The 22,478-nt window shown below is 42.8% G+C and overlaps 1 protein-coding gene across 4 annotated transcripts in view; it reads right to left on the bottom strand.

Moving 5' to 3' along the window:
- TBC1D30 (TBC1 domain family member 30) overlaps positions 1 to 22,478 on the bottom strand; it is a 267,530-nt gene that overhangs the window by 91,967 nt on the left and 153,085 nt on the right. For 2 of the 4 annotated variants that reach the window (XM_069229140.1, XM_069229139.1), the window contains exon 3: positions 18,332 to 18,393. In XM_069229140.1, coding sequence (XP_069085241.1) covers positions 18,332 to 18,393 — 62 coding nt within the window. Of the gene's footprint in view, positions 1 to 18,331; positions 18,394 to 20,856; positions 21,409 to 22,478 lie in introns of those variants that run through there. The other 2 variants (XM_069229142.1, XM_069229141.1) reach the window with 2 other exon arrangements.

Genomic DNA, 22,478 nt, shown 5'->3' with positions numbered 1-22,478 from the left:
AAACACATTATGAAGAGTTGTGTATTTTCATCCATGTACTGGTTGGAAATTACTGCAATGTGTTTTTCTATTAATGGGTAATTGGTTTTCTAGTCCAAAATTCCAATAGATGTATTAAGTAGAGAAGAGCACATACCATTCAGACGGATTATGGCAATAGAAGTAAAAGCCTTAATTTATGTAAAATGCCATTTATAAGTTAAAAACATACAAACTAGTTTGTTATCAAATAGAACTGCAGTTCTCATGATGTATTACCTTGTTATTATAAACCACACTGTCATATGTAACCAAGTTAAAATAAGTTAAATAGCATAGTAAAATAGTATTTACATATGATACAATTCAATTTCTTTTTATTACCTTAACAATATGAATGTGCACGCTTACAGAAATGTTATGTTCTTATGTGGCACTATATTATGGAGCACTACATCACTATCACTACATCAAAGAACTTTACGTTGTCATGATTTGTGAGGAATGATATGGAAGACATCTTTGCCCCACCTACTTTTAAATGTGTTTATATCAGTCACTCTCACTCTTTTTATAGATTAGCCATCACCTATAACCTATTTATATTATTTACCTTTAACGATGGATACTGGCATTTTAGGATGCATCTAGAATAACACAAGGAATGCATGTGTGTGCTAAGTGTTCAATATATTTCTATATGGTGGGAACGTGTGGTCTTAATTAATATCGTCCATATTACAACAACCCTGTGTCAGGTGACATGAAACTAAGTCACACCTACTTCCATAGTTGGAATCAGGGTAAGATGAGGGCTTTGTGGCAGTGGGTTTGGTGTGAAAGTTACTTTGATAGAAAGCTGTACATGATATCCAAGTCCACAGCGTCCATCACATTTGTCGCTTTCTCCAGAACCAAAAGTTCAACTTTGGCCATTTCTGTACCTCTGTCGGTCATCCCACATACAACAGGCCTCTCCTAGATCCCAGAAGATCAAAGCAATGAATGAATGCTTGAAATAATCAAGCCATTATTCTTTCTACTCACTATACTACTGTAGGAGAGAGGCAATCAAAAGCAAATCATATGCAACTGTCTCCTTGGAGGTGGGGTCATGAAGATGAGTATGGCTCGTCCATGTTCATGACAGGAAAGCAAGCAAAACATGATGGGAGGAAATGTATCCCAAAGAAGTTAACTTTGGTTGACATAAATTCAAGTACTCCATAAACTGCATTTTGTTGTTTACCTCATAGATATGCAACACTTTGCCAACAGTGAGGTCTATAGTAGCTGCAATTAACATATCATACAGGAACATAAAGGTCTCACACAGTAATTTCTGACAATTGTGTTACCCAACAAATTCAAGATCAGATCACACTCCCATACGACATGCATGAAACTTGTTTCACTCCCAGTACATGTGGGACATATATCTGAGACTGTCTTCTTCACAATATGCTAAGGTTTCTAAGGTCAGGTAACTCGTTTGTTGCAGTAAATGTACAGGAAGATGACAAGCTCCCCACCCTACAATCCTCTGCTCATTTATTTCTTTAAAGGGTTGGCTGCTGTTTGTTTCTATAACTACTGATTTTTACAGTAAAAGAATGACCTTCAATTAAAATGATCAGGATGCAGGGTGGCCATTTCTCCTGCAGGTTCAACATGGACAGGCCCACCAAAAACCTGTATGAACTGTTCATTATTTTAAAATCTTTTTATTGACATTTTGTAATCATACAATATAAGTATACTTTAGGGAACAAGCAGTATACTAATTGGTGCCAAGCAACATGACACATTTCTAAGACAAAGTACTGTTGCAGGTACATTATGCCGACAGTACGGTTAATGTACATAGTTGAGCATACACCGGTAAACCTGTTCAATATGGTAAACTTTGGAGCTCAGTTCTAATTAGGTCATATTTTTGAGTTTACTTAGTCACATGATAGGTGATATTACTATATTTGTGTCTTAGGATAAGGCAGTGCGCTGTTAAAGCTAGGGATTGCTATACTAACAGATCCATTCTCTCTGATAATCATATAACCATAATAATGTTACAACACAACTTAACCAAACCTTCTTCATAGCTACCCTCCACCTCTTCCCCTCTTCCCCTCATCCTGCATCCTAATATGATACAGATTCCAGCGCCAAACACGAGTAGCCTCAAGCACTGTATACAAAAAAGCGCATCATAGTCATCAATATTAGTGATTATGGCCCCTTGCTTCGGCCTGTGCATCTTGAACTCTCATTTCCATCTCAGCACTACCGCCTGTCCCGTGTAATGGAGTGAACTGTAAGTCAGATAAAATGGTACCCCAATACTTAGCAATGGGGTACTTCCACAGCCCAAGTGTACTCACTGTGTAAAGTCACATTTGCTGCTTAAGCCCAATTTGCCACTGATCGTTCCCACGCAGTAACCAGTGGGGGCTCAGGGATTTCCATCTGCGTGTAATGAGAAGTTTAGCTACTATGAAACCCAAATCCAGAGAATGGGAAGTAACCTTAAGTTTCTTGCTCCTACAGGACAATCCTAGTAGCCATATTTCCCACTTATGCAAATCTGGGCATTCAGTGTAGGCAGTTAAGCTTGTTTTGATACCAGACCAATATGTATGCAAAAGAGGGTAAGACCATAAGCATGTGTAGCAAGCAAGCATCTACCTGATTGCATCTTCTCTATTATAGAATCTATTGATGTTAGCCAGCGTAAGATAAGCTCTATGAACTATAGAATGCTGAATATGTTTAAATTGGGCATTGCGGGCACATGTTTTGGGCCTTCTAATAAGGCGGCCCATTCCTTCTCAGTGCAAGGATGCATTAAGTCTCCTTCCCAGCACTGTCGGAGAATGAGGAGTTGCAGGACAGTGTGCGAGCGGAGTGAATCGGCAAACCAGAGTATGAGGTGACTGCCCTTGCCCATCACATGTAAGTAGTGGATCGTGAGATGCATGGATAATTCTGTGGTCATGTCTCTCCAGTGGTATCACATGTTTAGTAATGTGTAGTAACAGTGATTCAGGCTCCAGTGCCCGCGTGCAAAGGTGAAACAAATATAAAATGGCAGGCAGATTCCAATTAGGAGAGGATGTGGCTGTGTCTGACAAATGAAGGCTCCCAGCAATTTAGCCATCCATTGGCTTTGGGCCACAAGGTAGTATTGCTCAAAATGGGGAGCAGCTAGACCTCCCTTGTCTGTAGGCAAATAGTTTTGTCAGTGTTACCCTGCATCTTGATTTGATCCAGATGAATTCTTGGACTATCTAGTCAAGCACAAGGACAAATGAAACAGATAAAAATGGGCAGGTTGGTAAAGACTTATAGAAGGTGGGGTAAGACCACCATCTTCAACAATGCCACTCTCCCCACCACCGCCAGCGGCAGCGTGCGCCAAAATACCATTTGGGCTAGCAGAGGTGTTACTGAACATGTGACAATGCCCTCAAACAGATGTATACCTGCACCCCCCAAATATCGGAATGTATTTTCTGCCATTCCTATTGTGTCCCATCTAGAATGAAGGGTGGATTGGGGACATCAGGAAAAAAGGAGAATACACATGACTTTGTCCAGTTTACATGCAATCCAGAAATGGTTGCAAAATGGACCAGCATTGCAGCAATCATGGCAGGATGCTGTGAGTGTTCTTGATAAATAGTAGCATGTCGTCTGCATATAATGAGACAACATGTATTCCATCACCCAAAGGGATATCCCAGTTTGTCCCACCTTGATGTACTGGCAGTGCTATGGCTTCAATCGCCAGCGAAAACAGTGGGGGAGATAACGGGCAGCACGGTCTCGTTTCTCTATGTTCACCTATGGTATCCAACAGGAGGAGCCCCGTACTGACTCTGATCAGGGGATCCATGTATAAGAGTTTTACTAGTCAGAGGATAAGGTTGCCTATGCAATATCAAGACAGCACAGTAAAGATATACCTCCATTCCAAAGAATCGAAGGCATTTTCAAGGTCTAAAACCAAACAACAGGCCCGAGGCCATGCTTGGCAAGCACGAGTCATGCCTCTAAAGAAAAGGCATAAATTCAGGGAGTTACTACATGTGAGGACAAACCCATTTTGATCTGTGTGAACCAGGGATGGGACCAGCGGTGCCAATCGATCTGCAAGTACCTTTACCTGGACTTTATAGTAATCTGTCACTGTTAAGTAATGCTAATGGCCTGTAGGAGCTAACAGGTACTGGGTCTTTGTTGGGTTTAGGTTTAGGTTTGATGCTTCTCTCTGGGAGGTGAACAGAGTGGTGATAGTAATTGCCTCATTGTACATTGCCAACAAGTGTGGGGCTAAAGTTTGATGCGTATGTTTTGTACAGATCTACCAGCAGACCTTCAGAGTCTGGAGACCTCCCAGAAGCAGAAGACTTGATTGCATCTTTCATTTCTACCAATGTAATAGGGCCATCTAGTGCCGCTCGCTGGTCCATGGTAATGTGGGGCAATGTCAGGTTGGCATGGAAAGAATCGCAGGCACCAGAGTTCACGTTCATTGATGACTGATACACATGTGTATATTGGTGTGTAAAATCATTGTGTATAGCGTGTTGTGTGTGAAAGAGTGAACCTGTTGCAGAACGTTTTAATAATGTAAACACTGCAGCCTTTCTAGCAGTGTAGGGTGTTTGCTTCGTGCCTTTGACAGCCCCTCTACAACACTGGGGTCCTCAGCTGCCTGGGTTTCCAGGGCCAGTAGTGTGTGTTCTACCCTAGATATGTCTCTGTTAATGAGTTGCCTCCTATTTCCATGTACCCCCAGGCAATGTCCCCACAAAGTCACCTTAAACACATCCCATTCTATGAATTCATTTGAAGCTGTACCAGGGTTGTCTTTACAGTAGTTGGTAATCATAGCCGCAAGAGGGCTCTAAACGGGGGCTCTTTCAGTAGTGGGGGGTGGGTTGCTCACTAAATGTAGTTGTAAGATTTGAGGAATATGATCAGAGTGCGTGCGTACCATATACTCCACCTGTTTGATAGAGAGGAGCAGTGACTTTGTACCTACCAGCCTGTCTATACGTACATGTAATTTCTGAGGTGCAGAGTAGAAGGTATATACCTTTGTGTCTGGGTCAAGAAAATGACACATTTGCCACACACACCCCATTTGTCACTGCTAGAGCCAATCTGTCAACGTTTGCATGTTGGAGGTCAGTATAGTGCAAGATAGTGGAGGAAAAGAGTGATCAAGAACAATGTCTAGTACACTGTTAAAGTCCCCTCCTAGAAGCCACTGCAGGTCACTCCATTGTGATAGCGTAGTTGAGAGTGTGCTAAAAATTTAGATCTGATCCGAGTTTGGGGCGTAAAAAGAACTCACTAGAACTGAGCGGCCATCTAGGCGGCCCGCCACTATTACATATTTATCTTCTGAATCTAGTAGGGTGTCCTCTATCACAAACAGGGTTCTGGGTCTAAACCGCACCAGCACTCTCTGTGCACAGGCGGAGTAGTTGGTAGCAAACACCTGCCCGCACCAGCACCATCTGTTTGGGACTTTCTGCATGAGATGTATTTCTTATAATAGCGCAATATGTGTGGAGCACTGTTTCAGGTAGGAATAAACTGCGTAGCAGCGTGATGGGTTATGCATTACCCTCACACGCCATTAAGTCCCTTAAAATGGGTCATGTATGATGGTAAGCATTGCCCATGCTCTGGGCACTTTGCACACAGCAGCTAAAGTGTGGCTGCGCACATTGTGTGTAAGAAGCACTATTGTTGGGGATCTGGGCCGGGGGAAATCATAGGTCATAACTAAAAACATTTTATCTTTAAACAAAAGAATAGGACTATCAAAAGAGCAGAGAGACAACATATGTCCACCCGAATCAATTCATTAATTCAACTCAGCAAGAGTTAACCAGTCATGTGACTGATGGGATTAGGCTAGGCAGTCAATGAAGGAGCACCCCACATTGACTATGAGTTACGTACAGGACCCCATTCAAGTAGTAGATTTTATATCATCAGTCTGCCAGAGTATTTATGAGAGCAAAAGAGATTACCCACCATTTGGTTCAGAATCAGCCCCCTCCCCATCATTGTTTCCCATCTCTGCAAGAGAAGGTAAACATATGACTTGCACAATGCAAGAAAGGGGCACAGCAGTGCATGCTCCTGGAATTATGGTGGGAATGGCATCGTGCAGCAGTTAAGCACTACAGTCTTCAGATAAGCTCATCAGAGGTTTGTGGCGTGACTTCAAGTAGTGTTGATGAGTCTGCTTTAGAGGGCCACCTGGTCGAAGAGCCCTCCTCGCTGCTGGATTTATCAGTTCCGTCTACTAAGCCAGAGCCTCGGTCTTGCTCATGTATCACCGCAGCACTCTGCAAACCCTGCCATCTTTCATGGATGACCTACTCCAGGTCAGGCGTGGCTCTCATCCAGTGGAGTGTTGCAGTCGGGATCATTTGCTGTGTCATCTCAGACGTTTTTCCACTTGTGTCACTGTGTTAGGTCTCGCAGTATGGTCAGCAGATGTATGTCACATCGCCTCCAACCAGTCCCATGTGTCTTCAGGTGTGTTGAAGAAGTGTGTCGTACCCCTCGCAGCAATCCGCAGTCACGCCAGAAATAGGAGAGCATATCAGATGTCAAGTTCATGAAATCAATGCTTGATTGTGAGAAATGAATTGCGTTGTTTCCGTACCTTTACAGTGTAGTCCAAGAAAAGCAGTGCCTTTGCATTATCCACAACAATCTCACGCAAAATAACATCTCTGTCTCTAGACTGTAGTAAGCAAAATAAAAACGGCCTAGGGTCAGCGGCCAGTGACGGACTGAGAGCCGAAACTCGGTGGGCACGTTCTACTGAGAAAAATTGTGAAAAAGTGTCTTGAGGTAGTAGGCGCTTCAGACACTGCTCCGTGTATGCAAAGGCATCCAAGCCTTTTACTCCCCCCGGCAGTCCTACTACGCGTATATTGTTAAAGCGTGAACAGCCCTCTGCATCCGCCACATGGCACTCCAATATCTCCACTCACTCTGCCATCAGGCGCATGGATGAGTGAATTTCACCGGTTTTCGTTTGAAGCTCTGGAATGGTCAGGTCTGCTGTATGGACTTTCCCAGCCAATTTGCGGTGATCTGCACGTAGCACTGTCAGATCTGTTGTTACAGCATCTATTTCACTTTCCAGCTCTGTACACGTGGTTTTCAGAGTAGTGCCAATCTTCTCCACTGCTGCAACAACAGAATCAAGTTTGTCGCTGATAGAGAGCTGGGGAGCCCATTAGTCAGACGATCCAGAACCACTCGGCCATCTGTCATGATCAGTGGAGGGCCTGGAGAAGGCATCCCGCTGTGTTGGTCATGTGTGTTGTTCGTGGATGCCCTATGTCACCGCACCCAAACAGATCAGTGTAATATAGCATTACGCCACCACCTGGGATACTTCTGACTTTACAAAACAGGGTGAAAAAAATGCAACCCATTTAAAAATAAGGGCCCATATGTTCCATTCCAAGAGGAGCGAACATCCTGTTGGCACAGATTACAGGACATTTGTCACTGAGGTGGGCTCCAATTGTCTCCCCGGAACCAGTGCAGAAGTCACCTGGACTCCCTTTGTGAAGAGGGCGTGCTTGCTAGCACCTGTCTGCTCCTCAGGCACGGCAGCACATGCAGCCCTCTGTGTGTTACAGGGAATGGAATGTAGTGGCTGAGAGAACACTCCTGTTAGGGAGGGCACGCTTGCTTGCGCCAACCTCAGCCCCCAGTTACAGCAGCACGTGCAGTCCCAGCCATGAGCATTGAAACAGTTAGAATAGTGTTCTGTAAGGGTGCTCAGTTGTAGATGGCCTCTTCACATTTATTCCATATCACTCCAATGCTATTGGGGGCATCACATTTTCAGCAATCTTTGATGTACTGCTCCTAAGATCCGTTCTATAAAGGCGCAACAGCTATCAGTGGTCACAGTCCTCATCATTACTTGTTTGTTGCCGGGATGTGCGGTGAGCAGAAGGCCCGCTTATCTGCGCCACGCAGAGTACTGCAGTGTGAAGGCATGAGCGGCCTTGGCTGTAGATGTGCCCGCAGAACAGGAAATTAAAGTCAAATTATGAAGTAAATTAGAGGAGGGTTGTAGCAGAAGCAATGTTCGTTATCGACAGAGCCACTTACTATGTCTGGTAAGGAGGGAAGCTTCAGCAAGCGTCTTAGCCAGTGTATGGTGGTGCAGGGTCTAAATAGTTAGGTGTAGTGCCTGAACAGCGAGCACTCATCAGGTCCAGGTTGAGAAGCAGGGGAAGTCGCCATGTCAGCATGTAGCAGGCCCAAAGGAAAGCACTCCTCCCCAGTAATGCCCCATTTACTTTTGTTGCGGCTGGCCCAGTCGCTTGGCTTCTGGACTCTACAGTCGGAGCCAGGAGAAGTTAGTGGTAGCAGGTCAGAGCAGGGAGGGAAGCCCACACCACGGTGATCCAGTACCCTACAAGTGTGAAGTGCGAAAAATGGGAAAAGAAGGAAAGCAGAGGGGGCAGTGCAACATCCATTCCCTGGGGTGCAAATCTGGTAAGTTCCTTCTGTGTGCACCGTCTACTATGCTGCCACCTCCCCCCCCCTCCCCAGTAGCCGAGATCCACACTCCACTTATGGGCCGCACTTCAGGCAACTTAGTTAAGGTGGTGAGGCAGGCTTCACTGCAAGGGGGTACAGTGACCCTGAGCCTCGTGACCCCGCACCTTAGGAACGGGACAGGGGCACAGCTTCTTAATTGCCGCAGCGTGGCTCCTCCAGGCAAGGTCTGCAATATCCCCGCTGCAGGCCTGTTCTTAGGCTGCACCAGTCTCCGGTCTCACCGCTGTTGTTTTAACGCTCTAGTCTGCAATTTTGAACAGTATGAAAGCAAGACGGATGCGTGTTGAAGGGGAGGGACACATGTCCTGGATGACGGGCTCCTGTCATGAGAAATGTCAGACTAGCAGGATGCAGTGTGAAGCTTGTCTAGAGCACGTCTGCCATGTAGGCTTTACAAACCACTTCCCCCCTATGAACTAACTGTCCATATTGCATAAACTCAAAGGGAGTAGGACACTCTCGAAGAACCATCACAAATTTGCACAGCTTCTGGGATCAATGCATCTCTCCCACTGACACAGGGTGACTGCATAGTAAGAGTGGCCCAACAAACACTTTGTAGGCACCATCTTCCAGCATTTCCTAGCCATCAGAATGTGTTTTGTTGGACCTATCATCCCAGGAGTTCGAGAAAACATCTGGTCCTCTTTTTTGCAGGAGAAACTTGAATACGAGATTGCTCTATTTGGAAAGTTAGTAGAGTTGAATCACTGATCAGCAAAGTGGAACTGTGCATTACATTTTCAGGTTTAGGATTTAAGACTCCATCTAGCATACTGGACTTTGCAAAGTTCTCAGTTCACCCCAAAAACAAAATGATTCTAGCCCCCTAAAGTGATATGCAATTCATGCTGTACACTCGGGAAAGCGTACATGAATCCTGCCAGCATCCTTTAAGAGATTTTACTCATTTCTTATAAAGACAGCTTGATTCAGAGATTAATGGAGTTCCTAAGAACCCGAGCAACACACAGAGTAGAGCTGTGGTTCCCACCTTTTGACTTCTGTGGACCCCCACTTTATCATTACTGGAACCCAGGGACCCCCACTGAATTATTATTGGAATCCGGGACCCCCCCACTAAGTCATTACTGAAAGTTGGGGGACTAATCTGCGAATATTACTTAATTTTCTAAGCAGTCACAGACCCCCAGAGGAGGCTTTGCGGACCCTCAGTGGTTCCCAGACAACAGGTTGGGAACCAGTGGCGTAGAGGTTATGCTTCAGGAGCAGTTTCTCTGTGTGGTATATCTTTCTACCCAGGAAAAGAAAAGAGACAGTCTCCCACTTTAAGGGGAAACAGCAATATCTAACATCAATAAAATGTAATCCAGAAACAAGGTTGACTGCTCCACCTTCTTTTACACGGAGGCAGTCTGTCAATAGGTTCAGGGGTACATGATAAGTAGTAGCTTGTTGCACATGGAATCATAACATGCTGTCCACCAGATATAATTATGCCCATGTTTGCAACGTTCTTCCTAAATAGGATGGCCCTGGGCTCAAGGGCAAAGCAAAATACATGGGTGACAGCAGGAACCCCCGCTGTCACTGCTAACTATCTGCAAGGGGCTTACGAATATTTCCTTCCCATCTTGACACTAGCAGGATGTGCACAATATAGTAACTGGGTCCAAGTGAGGATCGATGACTCAATATTTATCCCTTCAAGTACCTAGAAGGGAAATAACCCATCCAGAGTATCAAACTGCTTTTCCATTTCCGGTGCTTGTGGTAGAGTATCGAGTGCCACACAGTTACCTCCACCAAAGGTTAAGAAACCTGTTAAATTTGATCCAGTGCCCCTATTGCCACAATTCCCAAGTCCAAAGTACCCAGAACACAAATGACAGGCTGAATTCTATTAAACATATGTTTGCTTCTAATGTTTAAATGCATGTTCAACATAGACTCTAAGTGATGCCCTGTCTTGCAGCAGGAGAAGCATTATTATGACCTCTTTCAATGAGCTAGAAACCACACTGCTGTAATACACTTTTCAATGAAATCAGAAGAGGAGGGCTCAAAGTTCCCTAAATTCTTCACAAAGCTCTGCCATGAGAACACTTGAGCAAGGGTAATTCTGCAACTCATACATCCAATAATCACCCTAATCTCTAAAGTTGGGCACCCAGACTCACTCTAACCCTCAGATCTGGTGATAGTTGTCATACCTTAGATCCTCATGGAAGAGGAGGAAGGTACACAGAATGTTGTAGTACTGCACACACACAATTTCTGTTTACCCTCCAGCACATAGTCTAACTGTGGGATGGACAAGTGATTATTACTTCGGAGTTTGCTATGAATCAGCCAGGCTAGCTTGGCCCCATTTATCATTTTTTCCATGTTGCCAGCATCATATTTCTTGTAATTGGCTTGTCCAACCCTACTTAATGCGTCCACATATTCCATTTTGGCCTCCATCATCATGATCCCAGTAGGTGGTCATCACAAAATGGTTTTATCAGGCCTTGAATTACATCTCAAGGCAAAGCAACATTCGACTGAGATTCCTACGTATGCTGTCCCCACAGACGTGTAACATAAAGGAGGGTGGGAAGTAGTTTCTTAAGAGGATAATATGCAATCACTGACATGATTGACATACTGCAGGCAGACACCCCACATTCAAAAGACTTGCCAAAAACTGAGATCCAACCAGGAGTATGTTTTATAAATTGCACACATAATGTGCCAGTGAGCAGGAGTTGTGCATCATAAACACATGGCAGGGGGTAATTTCTCAAAGTAATTTTTCAAGGCTTCCCTCCTGAATCTGTATGCAGGATGGCACACTAAGCATGGGACATGATAGTTCCATAAAGCAGCCAATAACACAATTAGAACTCAACCACATTACAGCAGCACATCTGAACCACAAGAATACTTTGTCATATCCACATTACAATACACTCTATTTATCAAGCCGATATGACTGATTATCAGTCTCCCAGACATCTTCACATCATTCCTCTGAATCTGCCCAAATGTATAACCCATGTAAGGACCACCCTGACATAAAAAGAATAAGCCGAATGAAAAACGGACCCTCCTCACCTTCCTGCCGAGTCAGCAGAGTGCCCCTCACCCAAATGGATCTTCTGGAGAATGTCATCTAGCCAGAGCATCTTTTAATGTAAGAAAACTTGATGTCTCTTCCCATGGCCTTGGTGATCCTTGACAGGTGCCTGGATGTCTTTATTCAATTCAATTGACATTTTGCACTCATGACTTACCTAATCTAGCCTTTGTTTCAGCTCATCCATACTCTTCTCCCTTTGTCAGTGTGTTTCCATCCTTTTCTTCCTCATTGTTTCCTCCTTTGTTAATTTTCTCTTTCTTGCCCTGAATCAAAGTCTGAGGTTTAAAAATAAGAGCCAGCTCCCTCAACCCCCCCCCCCCAAAAAAAAGAATATCACAAAAAGAGTGCAAGCAGGCCCCACCTTCAACTACCGGCTCAAATTAAGCACTGACCTGTGGGACCACTATTGTCAGAATAACTGTTGAAAAAGGAACATGGTGGATGAGTGCAACAGCATGTGGGCAAGTAAAGAGGGTGGGGAAGTGCAGATAGTGTGTGATTCTCCTGCTACTATGTCACCTAACTCCTAACCTTAAGCTGCCTTCCCAGGAAGGTGTTGCATACAATGTGAGGGAACCCATCGCACATGATAGAATCCACCCAGGGACATTGGATCTTAGGGGTCTCTGCCCTCACTCTCTAACAAGTACGCTTTTTGTCACAGGACACACAATTAGCAACAATCTTGATTTTCGAGCCAATATGTGGTATACAACTAATCTTCATCGGGGTTTCTATCCAACAAACAATCCACTGGCTACCAGAAGAGTGCCTGCATGTTGCATGCAGAGCTGATAAATAAAACTACAAGGTAGTTTATTCTTAAATTATTAAACGGTATATGTATAACAGTATATGAATAACTGCTTCTAACTTACTGAAATAATGAAGCAAGTTAACATGAGGGCCAAGCAGAACATCTTAAGGAGTGTATACCACTTTGTTTAAGCCCATTTTGCCACCAAAGTCTGACAGCAAGATTTATTCAAAATGATGACTAATTATGTAATGCGTTTCCTGTCTGCACAAGAAACAAAGTATGGCATCTATTCATTTCATATACAAGTGACTGTTTTCTGATCTTCAGCTTCACCTTTTATGAAAAAAACTGCCATTACCTGGTTCTTACAATTTGTGAAACTATTGCTACCATTTCAGAAAAGGTCTCAACCAAAGTAAAAAGTATTTTACAAAGGTGTCTCAATTTTCTAACTGCCTCACACAAATTAGAAAAGAGCAAATATTCCAATTAATTACTTTTATTCCTACCAACTTTAACTCGCACATACCTCATACACATACCTCATACATCAACATACATCAACAAAAACAATTGCCCCCCCCAAAAAAAAGTATCTATTGGAGTGTTTTTTGTCTGAAAGAGCAGTAGTCATTCAGTGATTGGTAACACACTGTCAGAAAAAGCCCTTTTCTCCATGAAGAAAGTGTCTTAAATATGAAGCAGAAAGAATGGAAAATGTACTTCCAAGAACTTATATTTCTTTTTCTCCTATTAAAATATATTGGGCATTCTCCCACAATAGAATCAAAGTTTTATTTTAGGCTTTAACACTACTACTCATACCTAAGTGGTAATATACCTCATAGACTTGGCAAGATACTAAAGATATACTGTGTCTGTGTTTTTATGTCTATGTGGTATGTCTGTGATGCCTTCTCTTATTTACCATTTATATAAACGTTTACATGTGTTTGATGCTTTAGTTCATAATTCCTCCGAGTAAATATTTCAGTCTACTGTAAATCTGTATTGAAAGTCTATCGAATTTACACTAGGGCGATTATTATTCACTATTTTGCAGTCAATCCAGCCAACAATCCAAGGAAGGGAGCCCTGAAACAACCTGAAAACATATTAGAATTTAAACACTATGTATCAATATTTCTAGAGTTTTGTTTTAGTATTCAAAATGTAGCCCCCTTTTCCATCATAAATTTGAAATTTCCCAAAGTTCTGAAGTGAAGAAATATGAAATACACAGTGCGTTTTAAAACATCACCATATTATACCATTTGTTTTCAAAAGATTCCATATGAAACTGCTCCTTCCATGGTGATGTTACCAGGGCCCATGCTACGACAGATATGTTCCTAGCATGCCCAGAAAATGATCGTGGATCAGCTAGTGAGAAACGACCAAGTCAGGGTTAAGCCCAACAATATTTGCAAACAGTGGAAAATTTCCTCATAGAATCAGGAATGTTGTTGAATAACTGGGCTCCTCATATAACTCAATTGGATGATAGATTGGCACAGGTTGCAAAACCGAAAAGGTTTATTTTATACTCCTTTCAAAGAGGCCACTAGATAGATTGGCATTCCAAAAAGTATACAGTGGATTGTTGCAGCCTTTTCTGGGATCACTCACTGAAGCTTGATACTAGAAGGTGGGGCAAAAACACAGATCTAGCTGGTGTTTTAATTTGTAATAGAGGAGCAACTTACTTTTACCTGAGTGAATATGGAACAACTTCTGTTCTAAATGAACCGTTTACAAGCCAGTCAAAAGCCAGTAATTTTTTTTATCACATTTCTACATTATAACCGTGGGGCAAGGATCAACCTCACAAATAGGTCAGATTTAAGTTATTATATTCCTTGTATCCGGAATTGAAATATCACGAAAGTGAAACAAAATACTGCTTTTCTCTGGTTCACACATCTCGTCATTTAAAGCAGTGTTCCCCAACCCCCGGGCCGCGGACCGGTGCCGGTCCGTGGATCAATCGGCACCGGGCCGCCCCACTGTGGCGGGGGGTAAATGTTTGATAATTTTTCCGTGGCCTGCTTATCACACAATGGGACAAGCGGGCCACAGAAAAATTATCAATCATTTACCGGTCCGCGGCGATAAAAAGGTTGGACAACACTGATTTACAGTATTAGGTACAGGTACAGCCTGAACATTTCTGTATAACCTTTGGAGATGTGTTCTAAATAAGAGGGAAAAGAATGTTGTCATTCATTACAGCATTCCATCACCGATTATTTCAAGTGCTGGTTGTACATACATCCCCGTTCAGTATTTTATATTTGCTCAAAACTATTTTAGTACTCTTCATTTACTGGATAGGAAGAATCCACTATACTATATTTTTTGTAAGCTTTTCTCTTAACTTGATGTTCCATTTTGTTAACAGTGGAATAGTTTTTTTTCCAAAACAACATTTAATTTTCCCAGCTTCAAGACTTAGTTGCCCAATGGTATGTGTAAAACATTTAGGTTGGTCATTTGTATACTTAATTTATATTTTGCAACAACAAAGTGTATCAGTAATCTCTTTTCAGACATTACGGAAGTTGGCAAATATAAAAGATAGATCAGTTGAATCATAAAAAGCAGAAAGCCTGGGTGTCAAAAAATGTTAAACTATCTCCGCCTTAAGCTTCCTCATGTTTCTAGTAGCAAAATATAATATATTGCTATGTGTTAGAATGTTTTCTCTGAAAGGGACATCAAACATAATGACCAGGTTGTCTGTTCAGTTAATGTCTTTAATATGCAAGTGCTAGGTAGGGAGCTATAGCCTAACAAACAGTTTATATGGGGGTAGTCGGACAACAGCTTGTAATTCATGTCATAAAGGCTTTCTGAATCTGTGTTCAAATAGCCATTATACAAACTTTTACATTACCTACAGACATTCTTACTTTTAACCTTTGCAACGTATCTTGGCCCAAACATTTAAATTCAGATGTTTAAATAATTTCATTTCCACAATTTGAACCTGTACAAGCTCTTCTGCTACCTGGTCTGTTTGATCGGGAAATAGTGTTATTGTCTGCACTGATTACACATGCCTATCTATAAAAACCCTGTCATATGTTTTAGTTTGCAAATTTTAATTAAAATACTTGCTCGTTAATAATGGCTGCAGAGAGCTATCACCGCATCTGGTGACAGATCTAGTTATGCCTTCCTACAAATATTAGAATTTTCAGTTTTAGCTGTAGTGAAACTGAACCACAAACATTGATATTTTAGACAATTGTTTGAGTTTAGGGCATTCACTTTTTAATTGATAACACTAGTTCACTTTACCCTGTGTAATGGCATTTGATTTAGATTAATGTCTTTTTAACATCACTGAATGCTTTAGGAAGGGTAAACATTTATTTATAGGACAAAAAGCATTAAGTCAAAAACAATTGTATTGTTAAGTAAGCAAATTCATCTGTGTCTACTAGGGACATGATTTAGGACACCCTCAAAAATCAACAAAGGCGTAGATTTCAATGTACCACATGGACCAGTGTCTTACCAAATGTACTGCCTTATCTGGTAGCGTAAAACTGTAAATAGCTGGCACTTATCCCTGCAGAGGGTCAAACACAACAATGCAGCACTACATCAAGGGAAGGAGGGAGTGGAATTTCTCTAAAAAGGCAGTCAGTCAGCACATTTCTGTACACCTGGACTGTTGGATATCCCCAAATCATGGGCTTGGTCACAGCACAGTACCTGGAGAAACTACCTCTTTGAACTGTCAGGTCAGGAAGACAAGGGGAGCAGTGTACACTGGCTATGTGCACCACTGCCATCCAGTAGCTGAATTTAGTAGTTTCCAGGTCCTTCTCGCCTCCTGGAAATTAGTGAAATATTCATTTTTTCAAAGGAACAGGTCGCTAAGATATGTCAAACAAACTATATTTAGCTCTATGTGGTTTGTGAATGATTTGTGAATAGAAGGATGATGGAAACAGTGCATGCACTCTTTACAGAAGGGGACTGTTGCTTATCAACACATAAAGAGAACAGTTTGGAACAAGGTAGCCCCTCTACACAGTAAGGCAATGACATACATAAAGCTTGCAGCAGTAATTTAAAATCAGTAAATGGCTGGGGCGTCAGTACATTGCATTCAGTGGATCAACAGACTGACATGCCTGCTTATCTAAGAAGCTGTAGTGAAATGTGTGTTTTGACCACATACTATGTTGCACCACTTTGCACCTGGATTAGCTGTCTATTGTTCACCAGTTACAGACTACATTTTGTATTCAGTTTAGCCTTAGATTCATTCTGCCTATTGACTTTATCGTAGCATTAGACACTGCCATGTTAAAGGCTGCCAGTAGTTTTCCACATTGTAAATTATGCATGCTGTCTTGTTTTCGGGCTTTTTCTCACCAAGGGCTTTGGTTTATAAGGATGTACTCAGACAGCAGGGAATGGCCTTGTTTTGACTTGGCATCTTGGGATTGTGGCCAACGTGTTATTTTGAAAGCATACCTAAACTAGCCAGCATTTTGAATCACAAAATGAGGGTTTTTTTCCAGAAAAACTCCTTTGGTGTTTTAAGATATAAAAAGAACCAGGGAGAGTGTCAGTGGCCTCAATCAGGATTCTAGACGTCGGATGCCTGATATATTTCCCATGAGGGTAGAGATCTCTTTCACATTCGAACGGGGTAATCGTCTTGCTGGCTTGAGAAATATGAAGCACCTGACAGGCCCTACGGTGATGCATTTTTTATTATTTGCTTTGCATTATAATGTAGATACATATATTTGCTGTGTATATTGCAGTGGAGAATCATTTTGGTATGTTTTCCTTTCATTGTTGTGACTATTTTTAAACGTGTGCTTTCAACATGCTAATCTCCTTTTAGGAACTTCGTGGTGAAATAATAAATGGCTTCTTTGGATTAAGAAATGCATTCCAGAGATTTTTGTCAGCTCGGTCATTAGTGAAAAGTAAAACAGGAGCTTCAACCCGGCCACTTATAAAAGGAGATTTAAATATATTCTTCCTGTCACACCCACACTTCAATTGTTAATATCCAAACAAAGGACATATACAAGCCCTAAGCATATACATGAACTGTGAATATATACAACCTCAGCAAGATAAACTCCATGACTAAAAAAAAGAACATTTGCTCACGAAATAAAGGGTAACAACATGTCTGTTGGAGATCTAAGAAACAAATCTCACAGAAAACAGAAGGATCTATGAAGACAAACGGTCAACTATTTTCAAGTACATTCAACCAAAAATACCAGATTGTTAGTAAATTCAGCATGAGGCATTCTCAATTTCAAAGATTGCACCAATGATCTTCATGCTGAATTCACTTTTTTTTTTTAAATGCCGTTGAAAATGGGGATAACTCTATGTGATGAGTCAAACCTTGTGAAACTCTCCTTAATTGCCCTGGATGACCCCTCCCCCCATTCACCTTCACATTGCTGAACTTGAAACTCCCAGGGAACCTAAAATCCTCAGCTTCCATGACAGCACACTTGTTTACTTTCAAGGTGCTTTCCTGCTTTTAGCTCACCCTTGGTGCCTATTCCTCCATCTCTGGCCTCAAAGCCCACTGTTCTAGTGAGCGTTGACTACTCTGCACTGAATCCACCAGAAGTCTCCGTACCTCAGTGAAGTAACCTATTTTGCCTACAAACTTTTCATGAGAGTTCAAATACCTTATAGACACACACAAATGCAGTCTTCCACTCTTAGGCCAACAAAGCTGGGGCAATTGCTGCCTAATGCAGTTAATGTGCTCTAGCTTCATTTCATAGATATACCTCACATCATCTTCTTAACTAAATCATCTGGAATAATAATGTCAGTACTTTAAAGAAATACTCAAAGAAGTTGAAAATAATGGTTACCTGCTGAAATCCATTTTGGCCTAAAGATGGTTCAAGAGTGAACTTCAGTTTTGTATCAACTCCTAAAAGAAACATGATGCATAAGTTATTTAAAAAAATATACATTTAACTTTGATAAAACTGTACATAAAAACATATATGTAGACATGGCAATCTCAGTCAGTAACATTTTCAGTGGAAGCAGTAATTATCTGAAAGTGATCTCAGAATCTGGAAATCAATGGTTCTGAAAGCATAACCAGATCTTCTTTGCTTGGCAAAGACCCCACAACACTCTTAATTGATAAATATACCAAGAATAAGAATAGAAATAAAGGTTTAGTGTGCATGGTCTACTATAAACCTGAACTCAATGGACTGATTTAAATGTAAAAATATTTGTGTCAAAGAAAATTACGACTCTTCTAAAAATACATGTGTAAAATCACACGAGAGCGCCTCACCTGTATCGACACATGCAATATATTTTTCTGTGACATTTTCCCTTTTACTGTGTATAGCCATTAGTCCTAATGTATACTTTCAGGTGAAAGGCATAATGCATGTTTAAGAATGGTTGCAATTATTTATACTGAACTGATTGCATAGATTGTTTGTTCTTGTTCACATGTTTGTGAACTGCTTAACATTTATCCAGTAATAATACTGAACCCAGCAGAAGAAAATTATTATGCTTATAGGTGTTATTCGGTATCGGCTAAATGTAGAGTGGGGAACCGAACCAGTACCTCTCATTTGCTTGCACTGCCTATATACATAGTGTAACCCCCCCCCACACACACACAGAGTTACGTAAATCAAACATACATCCCTTACACTTATAATCAAACAAAGCACAGGTTTGTATTCACGTATGATATTACCTTCAGAAGATATACATTACACAGCGTCAAGTTATATTCATGTAACAAAGTAAGCTCAATGCCTCTGAAATGCCCACCTTCCACATTGTAGTTCTAAATACTTACTCAAGCACCATTAACATATGTTAGACTGGTCAATGTTCAGTGATATAATGAAAAAGCAAACAGAATGCGAAAGCGTATGGTATGAGACAGAAAACAACGCGAGTTTTCAGTGCTCCGAGTGAAAAATCGTTCAAGGCCTCTGTCACTAGTAAATGATTAAAAAATAAGAAATAAAGATTCTGCATGCGAACATCAATCGTGAATGAAAAAGTTATCGCAATCTCAAATGGGGCATTGCTTTTTAGATCATAGTTGTTTAATTCCACTAGGCCGTGCGTAGGAATATTCTGCACTGCATGCAGGGATCTGCAGTAAGCAAGGAGCTGTCCACAAGTCTGGTGCTGAACACGCAGCACTGTAGAGGGCAGGCTTTTCAGATACGATGTGTTTACAATATAGGCTGCAGATAGGCTCCGCACTTTGAACGGCGGTGCATTTTCCAATTTTTGACGCTCAAAGGGCAGGTTAATGATTACTCATGTACAGGACTGCTTGCATGGAAGTGGCATGTCAATTTGGAAAGAAGCCTAGTTTATATTGGTCGGGCCTGTGTTTGCGCTCCCTACGGTCCTATAATGGCATGCATTAGATTGCATCTTCCAGAGATGCAATCTTCACTAAGTGTTTTCTTGTTGCCTCTAAAAGTTGTCTCTTCTCTCCAGAGTGCACCCACAATGTAGGTGCTGCCCAGTGTATGCCCTCTAAATCACAAAAGCTGCTTACAAAATTCTGAACTACTGCTCCACCGGGAAGTCGCGCTGCGATCACTGCAGGTTCGTCAAAAACACGCCGAGGACGTCCTCTTCTGCTTACCACCTAATTGTGTCTAATACACACGAACACCATGCACGCTGGACATCCTTACTGTATCCTACCGACAGAGAGAGTGAGACTTGTATAATAGTCAACATCTCACCAACTTTAAAGTTGGCGCGTTCTCCCTCCGCGCAGGTCTATACCCGGAGAGCTTAACTTCTGCATAAGGACGCTTGCTGGGGTGACACCCGAAATATATGGAGAAATATGCCCCTGGAAAGAGTGATGTTGGAGATGCCTATCTGAGCACGGCTCTAAAGTGTGGACAGATCTTTCAGCATAGGCCCGTAATGCAGGGTTCGCTCTGGGGGCGCTCTTCTGCACCCATCTACCCTCAGGCCTGAAAGTTGAGCGGCCGAACTCAGCACAGACCTGAAAGTTGGAACTATTTCCACTTCAGCACGGGTATCAAGGATGGAGAGCTCTACCCCAGGAGAGGTCTCGCACTGGACAGATCTGCCTCAGCGCACGCTCCCGTCGGAGGACTCTGGCTTTGCAAAGGTCTGCGCAGTCTTAGAGTGTCTAGGTCGCACGGCGCCATTTTACCCGTACACAGACCCAAATCCTTACCGCGAAGCCGCATCATTACCCAGAATTCCTGTCGCTTTCTGTACAGTAAAATTGTAAAATAACAGTCCTGACCATGTCGGAAATAACGCCTCGCGTCACCTCCCCCTACAGCTCAGTAACAAGAGCCCGGCCGTACTGCGTACAGCAGCACCCCAAGCCCGCTGCCCTCACCTGGCTCCAGGGTGCAGAGCAGCCGCGGCGCCGTGCGGGAGATGCAGTTTCTCTTCTTCAGCACGGTGCTCAGGATGCTGCCCACGCCCGTGCTCTGTCTCTTCAGGCATCTTCCCCCGCCGCGCCTCGGAGGAGCCCCCAGCCGTTCCTGCCGCATCGTGGTGGAGGTGGTTAGGGACCTACCAGGGCGATGGCCCGCTCACCAAGTGGCGGCCATTCCTCGCGACGTCACCGGGTACCTTGGTAAAGGTGAGGCGTCACCATCAGGGTGCAGGCCCCCTCCCTAGTTCTGCTGGCTCTGCCCCGGGAAGGAGGCTGCAGCTCGCCCCGTTGCCCCTCGCATCTGCAGTGCAGAGACAGCTATACAGAGAGGAAGCAGGGCGCCGCCCACAATTACAACATCACCGACATAAAGCATCTTGTCTCCACGATACACGCCTCCTCCACAGGCACAGACAGCTGGCAGGGGGCGCCCATTTTCGCCTCCTAACAAACACGTCATGCAGCATTCAACGGGCGCACAATGAGCAAAACCGCAGTACAGACGTGCGTATCATATGTCAACCTCGCCCAGGACATCCCAGACACAGATACACAGTATTTCTGAAGGAACGCTTCCCGCAGTTCTGCTCAGATCGCACTGTTTTGAACAACATTGATCAGCGCTCATTAACGTCATTTACGGGTCGCAGTTGTGCCCCTGTCACTGGAACTGCGACCCCTGGCATAAGAGGTGGTTAAAGTATTGGCAGGAAAAAAAAGGTAAACAGTGCTCTTTTGAGCCATTCAAACTTTCTTATCCTGCAGCAAACGGGAATCTTTGGCTGACAGGAATAAACTCAGCAGTGAAACTAGCAGTGCAATGAAACAAACTGTTACCACCGTTCTGAACTAGGGACCCTGTTACGAGCTGCCTTTGCAGTGTGTTTTGAAGGGATGTCCCAAACAGAATATAACAATTGCAACATAATTAATTTCTTGTTGCTAGTTGAGAGGGCTCGCTAAAAAGGAGTCTAAATATTGCTCACTTATTGTCAGGAGAGAGGGAGTGAAAGGAAGAGTTAACAGGTGACCAGGGACAGTAGAGAGACTAGAAGAGATGAAGAGACAACACACCACACAGACAGACGAGAAATAACAGCAACACAAAACAAGCATTTGCAATGCAATGGGTCTCGTTTTTGCTCGAGTTAGAGCTATTAGTTTTGTAAATGTTCTTGCCACCTAAATTGAAAAGTAAAACAGTTGACATAAGCAAGCTGATTCAAAGCACCACTGCCCCCACGAGCAGGAGTACGAAGGAGAAACAAAAGGTAAAAGAAGTTTGCTCGCAGTCAAATGTATCAGCAAAAGTGCAATTATCCACGTAACATGGTCGATGGCCAAAGAGGTAACAAAACTGCCCCAAGGAGGGACAAACGTAAAGCATTTAGCAATGATAACAAAGAATTTTTGATAGGCAAGCCCATGAACGAGTGATAATGATGGGCGTGTGGTGGGCGTGGTTAAAAGCCCACAGATAGAAAACAACAGGCCAGAGCACTTGCACACTTGACCTAAAAATGTAGCGCATAGCAGGGATCATTTCTGATGATTCTATTTGGGACTGGTATTTAAATGTC

This window comes from Pleurodeles waltl, chromosome 4_1, assembly GCF_031143425.1.
Source record: "Pleurodeles waltl isolate 20211129_DDA chromosome 4_1, aPleWal1.hap1.20221129, whole genome shotgun sequence".
Taxonomy (NCBI): domain Eukaryota; kingdom Metazoa; phylum Chordata; class Amphibia; order Caudata; family Salamandridae; genus Pleurodeles; species Pleurodeles waltl.
The sequence above is the reverse complement of the archived record's forward strand: the minus strand, read 5'-3'. Positions and strand labels throughout refer to the sequence as shown.